Source organism: Octodon degus, unplaced genomic scaffold (assembly GCF_000260255.1).
Source record: "Octodon degus isolate 3935 unplaced genomic scaffold, OctDeg1.0 scaffold00002, whole genome shotgun sequence".
Classification (NCBI taxonomy): Eukaryota; Metazoa; Chordata; class Mammalia; order Rodentia; family Octodontidae; genus Octodon; species Octodon degus.
The window spans coordinates 21675620-21684066 of record NW_004524578.1 but is presented as its reverse complement, the minus strand read 5'-3'; the positions used below and the strand labels follow the sequence as shown (position 1 = coordinate 21684066).

The 8447-nt window shown below is 46.0% G+C and overlaps 1 protein-coding gene across 1 annotated transcript in view; it reads right to left on the bottom strand.

The window, feature by feature from the left end:
• The window catches only part of Sh3gl3 (SH3 domain containing GRB2 like 3, endophilin A3), a 160510-nt gene extending 159876 nt beyond the window's left edge, over positions 1 to 634 (bottom strand). The window contains exon 1 of the mRNA XM_012513814.2: positions 502 to 634. Coding sequence (XP_012369268.2) covers positions 502 to 546 — 45 coding nt within the window. The 5' untranslated portion in view covers positions 547 to 634. The remainder of the gene's footprint in view (positions 1 to 501) is intronic.
• Positions 635 to 8447: the final 7813 nt, after the last annotated feature.

The window sequence follows — 8447 nt, the reverse complement described above, 5'->3', positions numbered from 1 at the left end:
TCCTCCTCCTCCTCCTCCTCCTCCTCCTCCTCCTCTTCCTCCTCCTCCTTTTCCTCCTCCTCCGAGAAGCTCTCCCAGACGCCCCCGCCGTGTTCTCTGCCTTGTCCTGCGCCTACGCGCGTCTGGCACTGTTTGTTTACGCGCCAGCGTCCAGGTCTCCCACTGCAGAGGAGCCCCTTGGGGCGCTGGGCTGGGTCCTCGGACCCGCACCCCAAAGAGGCAGGGTGTGCCCTGAGCTTGGCCATCCCCAGAGGGACCGCGGCCTGTGGGGGGAGCTTCCCGGGGGTCCCTCTTGCAGCGCGCTGGTGGCGGTGGCACCCAGGTCTCCGGGCCTCCGCGTCCCCTCTGTCTGAGCGCCCGAGACTCCGCCACCACCCTCTTCTCCTGTGTAACGGCCAGGGGTACAGAGGAGGCCGGGAGCCGGAGGAAGCGAGCCAGAGCCCCCCAGGCCCTGAGCCGCCTCCAGGCCGCGCGCCGGGCCCCTCCGGCAGGGTTCCCTACCTGGCTAGCTTTGTGGAACTGCTTCTTCAGCCCCGCCACCGACATCGCGACTGCACTGGGGAGCGGGCCGGTCCCCCGGGTTGGGCTCACCGTCCCACCGCCGGGTCCGGCCGCTGTCACCTCGCGCACTCGCGCGCGCGCCGAGGGTCGCAGCTCTCAGAGTCCGCGCCGCCCATTGGCCGGGCCGGGCGGTATGCAAATGAGGCCGCGCACCGCCCACCCGTATTGTTGCGTGGAGACCAGAGGACGCGTGCGGGGGGCGCGGCGGAGACTACAGGTTCCCCGGCCCGGCCTCGAGGGCCCCCTGCGGGACGCGGGGTCTTAGCGTCGCCCTGGGGACTTGGTGCACGACCTGCTTTTGTTCCCAAAGCGGCGTCGTCGCCAGCCTCCCTCTGGGGGAATCTTCGGTAGTGATCTGTTTTTAGGAAAGGGTCCCTGGGAAAGGTGAGTGGGGAGGAAAGAAACCCGACAGGGCATTGTGATGCGAGCACGTCTGCTTCGGCGGCCGGACTAGGTGCTTCTGGTGCAATCTGCCTGGGAGATGTTCTGCTCCTATAATCTCCCTGTGCCACGCTGCGACCTGCGGAGGAGCAGCTACCTGCGAGGCGCTTGAAGACAGGCCCCCTCCGCATTCAGCGATCCTCCAGACCCGGGCTGCTGTCTCACAATGAGGCCCACCCTGGGGCACGGAGCCCTGCGTAGACTTTCTGGACATAGCTGACCAAACTCTTCCCAGAATCCTGCTTTCCAAAGCACCCAGGCTCCTAACATCTGATCTCACTTTGGCGACTGACCCATGGTTATGAAAGAAACATCTGCCTCCATCTAAAAGCAATTTCTCTGTGTGAGCCCTCACAGGGTCCCTTTTGGCGGGCCCTCCTTGCCACAGTCACTCCTGCTTCTATCAGCCCTGGCATCCACTCAGGTGTAGGCTTTCTCCAGGACAAACATTTCACAGTCTCTGCCCTGTCCTTCAGGCCCGAGCACTTCTCCCTGTCTTCATCCTGGGGAGGATCATGCAAGTCATACCATGGTCCTGTGCCTCAGTTTCTTCACATTACCTCAATGGGAGTGGACTGGAATCTAATGAGAGATGTATGGACCTAGCAGACGGGAGAAGCCTGGATGCTCTGTGGATGCAGCAGTCCCAATTCCACTTAAGAATGGACTCTCCCCTGGGGTGACTATTGCCTACGGCAGAAAACCAGTAGGGGCCAACCTCTGGTGGGTCTGTCTTGTCCTGGGCTGGTCCACAGCTGTGTAGATCACACTCAGCTGCCTGCTTTCTGGGTTCAGAGTACTCCCTAAACTAATCTGGCTCTCTATGAGAAGGAAGAGGGATGTTTTTATTTTAAAAAGCTTATGAGTATTTCTTCCACAGTTGGTAGTATGTTCAAGCTTCCTACTTTAATTCTGGTAATTTATTGTCTTAATTTTATCAAGTGTAGAGTTGTAGGTCACCTAATTTGCATACTTCAGAAACTTCCATATACATTTTCCTTTGTGAAAGTATTTGTGATTTTTTTTCAGACATTATGCTCATTGAATGTCTGCCAATGGTATTGCTCCTTTAAACAATTTTTGAACTCCCCCCTCATTGCTACAGGTTTTCTTTCCTCTTACTAGTTTTTCTTTATTCTTATATGTTCTTTCCTTCTGTTTTGTTCAGAAAACTAGCCAACATTTCAAATTATTAGCAATAGAAACTGATCTATTTCTTATAATATGGAACTGAAGTTAAGAGTAGGGTGTCAGGTAGCCCAGAAACTCACAGAAGTAGTACAGGGGGATTTCTGCAGTATAGGAAGAAGCTAGGTAGCCAAAAACCAAAATTATCTAACAAACAACAATAAATGTCCACTGAAGTGTGAGCTTCCATTGTGTGTCTTAATCTTACAGTTGAACATGTGGTTTGCTTTTTGTTCTTTAGAGTTAGCACATGTAATGCTACAGATTTTCCTCTAGACAATGGTTTTAGTGCCATGCCTTGTTTTCATAATGTAGATCTTCTGATTATTTTCTAAATAAACTTGAAATTAGTTTTGAGTTCCTCTTTCGATCCAATGTTATTCAGGACAGTTTTTAAAATTCATTTCTAGGTGGCTTGGTTTTTCATTCTTTGTATGTTAAATTTGTGCTGCTATTGTCAAAGAACAGGTCTTGAAGATTTTCTTCGTACACAGCCTGTGGTGTTAAACTGAAGGTATCTACTGCAGAGGTTTGAAATGATATGTGGTACTCTGGTTTCTAGTGTACAGATTTTTCACTTATCCACAATAGGGACTTGTGTTCTACCATACCTTGCAGCTCAGAGGAGGATGGAACTGGAGGCTGCAACTTGGCCATTTAAGGCTTTCCTTTACCTAAGGGTCTTTTGTTTGGGAAAGGATATAAAAAATGTCCTCTTTGCGAGGAAAACAAAGATGGAGAGAAGACAAGATAAAAAGGACGTGTGTCATCTACATGGGTTGAAATTAACAGGGACTGGGAAGAATCTGGGAACTCAAACACTATCACTGAAGCAAAGGACCTTCAGATATTCTCGATAGTCAAAGGATGGTGACAAAGGGACACTGTGGTTGTCTCTGGCACTCTGAGGAGCTGGCTCATGTTCAGGCAGAGCTTTCAGTGTTCTTTTATGGTGCTCCTTTCTTCTCTCTGGTCTGCAGACTGCTTTGCTAGTACACACTGACATTTCTCTGTCTGTGGTAGATTAACTAATGGTCAACTTGCAACACTGGGCTGAAATTAATCAGCACGGTGCTGTGTGAGCAGGGCCCACCTGAGGATGGTTGCAACAGCATAAAAGAACTAGAAGGGACAATGGTGTCCTGTTGATTTTCCTGGAGAAGCTTATGGCACTAGCTTTCCTGATACGAACTTTGCTGTTCTCATTGCCCAAGGAACTCAGGGTGTACTTGTCACTGAAGATGGCTGTGGTTCTCTTTCGAGGAGCTCTGGTCCTCGCCATGAGCATTGCTTTCTGGCTCTAGTGCATATCTCTCAGGCTCCTGGCAACAGGTCCTTTATCCTGCGGCACAGACTTTCTAGTTTCTACTAGATGCTTGATACAGACTTGCATGAGAAAGTAACATGGGCTGTAGGTCTCAGCTGGACTCATGCAGGACTTTGCCATGGGATTCAGGCCCTCCGCTGGATTCTTCGGGTCTCTAATGTGTGAACAGATCTCTTACACTCTTCTGCATTTAACTTTTTGGGTGAATATTATAAACTAATCCTATAAAGTAGGTGTCCTGTATTAAATCTATTCCCTTGTAAGCCCTGACTACAACACTATCTTATGCTTGGACCAGCTTCTAAGCCTAGTATTTGCAGTCTTGCTGATTCTGTGAGAGACTCACATGGCGGGGGGAGTGTGGCCTGAAAAATCCGAGCTAAGTGATGCAAGGTTTTATGGTTCATAGTTAGATGGTCCTGCAAGGCCTCATCCACTCCTAGGTGGGGCTTGGAGAGGTGATGGATCATGGGGGCATGCTGGGTTTATAGCTAAATGTCATGTGGGGAAGTGGAACCTGGTTAGAGGTGGCAGTCACCTGGGGGCATGGCCCAAAAGGGTGTATCTTCCTCCTCATCCTTTTTATTTCTTTTGTATTTTAGGGAAGGATCTACAGGGTATTCAGGGTCTCACTACTAGATCAGACTCGTAGTGATCCACCTGTTTACAGCCTCCCAAGAGCTGGGATTACAGATGTGCGCCACCAGGCCCAGTCTCAACTGCTGTCTCCATGCACCCTGGGGGTGGGGCTGGCATGGCAGGCCCGGGGATCAAACTCTGGCCCCTGTACCTGCTTGCAGGCTCTTTAATCCACTGAGCTATTTGGCCAGCTCTCTCCCCATCCTTTGAGCATACTCTGATTCCCAATTGCCATGCCTTGAGCAATTTTCCTCTGCCACCCCCTGTGCCTTGGAGACAGCTAAGGACTGAAAGTTCCATAAACTATGAGCCAAAATCTATGATCCCTTCCTCTTTTAAGTTGTGGGTGTCCAGCGTTGTGTCTCAGCAGCTAGAAACTAACAGCAATGCTGAGGGAAGAAGAACATCTGATGTTTCAGAGCATTGTCCCACGTAGCACAAGACCAAGTCCTCTGAACTTATTCAAATATCTGTAACCAATTCTGTTTCCTGCTTTTGTTCAGCAGTAGTGTATCCTAACCAAGATAATGATACTATAATTGTAATTATATCTGTTGCCCCTTATATTTGGGGATTTTGCTCTAACCATCTTAGTACAATGATATTCTGTTTACAAGTATCATAGCTTCTTTGTCAATTGTGCTTTTAAAAAAAAATTTGCTCAGGGCCGGAGAGATGGCTCAGTGGAATAAGTGCTTCCCTGGCAAGCGCAAGGGCCTGAGTTCAATCCCCGGTTCCGCCAAAGGAAAAAAGAAAAAAGAAAGAAAAGAAAAAGAAAAATTTCTTGGGGCTAGGGAGATGGCTCAGTGGAATAAGCGCTTCCCTGGTAAGCTCAAGGGCCTGAGTTCAATCCCTGGTTCCGCAAAAAAAAAAAAAAAATTACTCTATTTATGGCTCTTTTGCCTCTTTTTTTACATCAATATTTGTATCCCTATTTTTTTTATTCATATATATACCCTATGCCTTACTTGGTAATATTAGCTTTATTTTTGACCTTTCATTTTTGTCTCAGACATGTGCTAATTAAATTTGTTTTGTTTTTGTCCAAGATATTCCTTGTCTTTTTCCTAGGGAGATGAAAAACATTCACATTTATTAGGAAGGGGCCTAATCTGTCTAAATTGTCTTAGTTTTGTCATTTTATGGTGTCTGTTGTTTCTCCATGAAGAGTCCATTTTCTATCATTATTATGTTACATTTTCTTTGCTTATTCTTCTCCTCTGTTTTGGGTGTTTATCCACCAAATTTTTACTCAAGGAGTGATTATCATCAACCTATAAAATATTTCCATTTATGGCAGCAACGGTGAGCAGAATGCAGCAGATCAGGGCTGGGGCTGGGGCCACCTCATCGCCTGCTTCTTCTCAGAGCTGCCCAGGCCCCAGGCGTCTAACACCTTGGACAGAGACTAGAACAAATCAAGTTTCTTTGGTCTGAAACAACAAATTACTCAGTTTGAGACTGAGGTACAGGTATTGGTTTTATGGCAGAGAGACAAAAATGGAGAATGACAATTTAAAAATAAATTTTGAGATGAAAGAATTGTGAAACTTAAAATTTTTCATAGACATACATTTTTCAGGGGGCTGGGGAGACAGCTCGGTAGAATAAGCTCTTACCTAGCAAACGCAAGGGCCTGAGTTCAATCCCCTGTTCTGCCAAAACCAAAAACAAACAAAATAAAAAACATACATTTTTCATGATATAACACTTAAAACTTGGGGGCCAGCCAGATAATTCAGCAGATTAAAGCACCTGCTTAGGAGGACACAGGGGCCAAAGGTTCAATGCCCGGCATGACATGCTGGCCCTGCCCCCAGGACACACTGAGATCACAAATGAGACTGAATGTGGTGTCTCAAGCCTGTAATCCCAGTGCTTTGAGAGGCTGAAAAACAGGAAGGATCACTACCAGTCCAATTTGCATAGTAAGACCCTGTAGACCCTATACTAAATACATTAATAATAATAATAAATAAATAAACTTGAAAACTACCCCAAATAATAAAAAGAATGAAAAAATTGCATTGAGATCATATTTGGTTTTGTTTTGTTGTTTTTTTACATTGCATATTGTTGTATTCGTAGTGGTTATTCATAGTACAAGATGCAGTGGGATCATATTTGAAGCAAACATTATTTTGCTATTTTTTTCTTTGATAGTTTTCCTGAGAAAAATTCAATCCTATCTATACTTGATTTTCATGTTTGTTCTCTTAACTACACAAGCATTTCCTATGTTGTCCCATCTCCACACATATTTTCCTGACAGTCTAATAAGCCAATGATGTGGCTATATTTTTTATTATTGTTATTTTTTGGTACAGGGTCCTGCTACACAGCTCAGACTCACAGGGATCCTCCTGTCTCAACCTTACCAGCTCTGGGATTACAGGCGTGTACCACCATGCCTGGTTTTGGTGGTCACATGGCATGCAGTAATGGGGATCAAACTTCGGTCCTTTTGCTTGCCAGGCAGGCACTTAGACTGCCACGCTATCTCCCCAGCCTCTTTTATGATTTTAATAATGCCACATTAAACATCTCTTTTCATATTAGGGCTTTCTTTGCATAGGAATAATTCCTTAGGGTGCATTCTGATATGTAAAATTAGTATATCAAAAGATTTGAAGAATTCTAAGTGCAAACTGACATGCAGACTTCCATGCAGTACAGTTTTAATACCTGCCATGATCCATGAGCACTAATGAGAGCGGAAAAAGGAAAAGGGTCCAAAAGAAAAATGAGAAAAGGGGTCAAAGAAACAGGATTTGTGTCTTCCATTTGTCTTGAATTGAATCCCACACCCCAAAAGTGGGCCAACCTGTGACTGACACAAATTCAAGATTCCATTCAGGCAGTCCAGAGAGAGCTGAGTTCAATGCCAGTGTTGTGCATTAACCCAGGATGTTCATTCAACCATGACCTCTCGATTTCTGGCTCTGTCTCTCGCGGAAATCGCTCTCACTGATTGCCTTCTGGGAGACATCTTGGGCCACTCACGAAGGAAAGAGTGGGGCTCTGGCCTAGAGAGCATGGTGCAAAGGCCGAGTACAGGTAAACCAGACCCACCACCTGTCTTCCCTTGATTTACGCCCCTCACACACCTGGCTACGGCAGACAGCTGAGAGCCTGGGTACTGCTTTGCTTCCTCGTTACTTCATAGGGCAGTTTTTCCCCCTACATCTGGGAAAGATGTGTGGTTGTCAATGAGGTAACAGAGCAGCCATGATAGATCCCAGATGCTGAACATGGCAATTCGCCTTGAACTCGCACGATCACAGCTGGGAACAAATGTATAGCTTTTCTTCACTTATTGTTTTACATGAAGCTGAGGAGAAATTAACTGTTCGGTCAAGAGAAGGCTAGAAAGACTTTTCGTTTTGGAATGTGGAGGAAAAGCTGGAGGATTTTAATTTATTTAAAAATGAGGATTGGGAGAAAGGCAACGCCTCAATAACAAAGGCAAATTACTTAGGAAACTGATGCATGTCATGGTTACGTACGTGACTGTGATTCTGAACTCTGTAAACATTCAGATACAATTCTAGGTCATGCTGAAACTATAGTTACCCTTTGTTCATTACGTAGGTGCCATATTACAACTCTATACTTGGCCCCAGATGACTTATGTTCCATTTCTAATACAGAGAACATAAAGCTTATGCCCCATGGGGGTGAGGGAGTAGGTGACCCATGCAGAATAGCTTTCGTGAGCTACAGCTGCCACCTCGTGGTGTTTCTGAGAAGTGACCAAAGTAAACCTTAACCACAACCGTGTCAGACAGTAGTTAGTTTCGTACTTCAGAGTTTAAATGGATATAAGCACCTTTAGTTTTGTACCCCAATTGGACGGTTCTTAGTGCAAAAATACTGCTGTAGAAACTTGCAGTTTTTCTTGTGAAGACCTCAAGAAAGCTGTTCTATTCCTGTGGTATCAGCCAGACAGGTAGGAGAATGGAGGTGGGTGTCCTGATACTATAGGGGGAAGTTTGAGGAGGACAAACCCCTGGCCTTCCAGTTCCCCCTCACTTTCACTTCCCTACACAGTGCTTTACCTGGTATTTCTATACACTCAGGTATAGTTCCTAGATGGTTTTCTGTCTACTGCCCAATACTAGAATGAATCAAAGCTCTCAAACAGCACTGTCCAGTAGAACCTTCAGTGATACTGGAAATGTCTGCTCACTGTCCTTCCAATCCTGGCAACCACTGGCCAACTGTGCTTAATGATCACTTAAAAGTTAGCAGCTGGGGCTCCTAACTTTTAATTGTATTTAATTTCAATTAA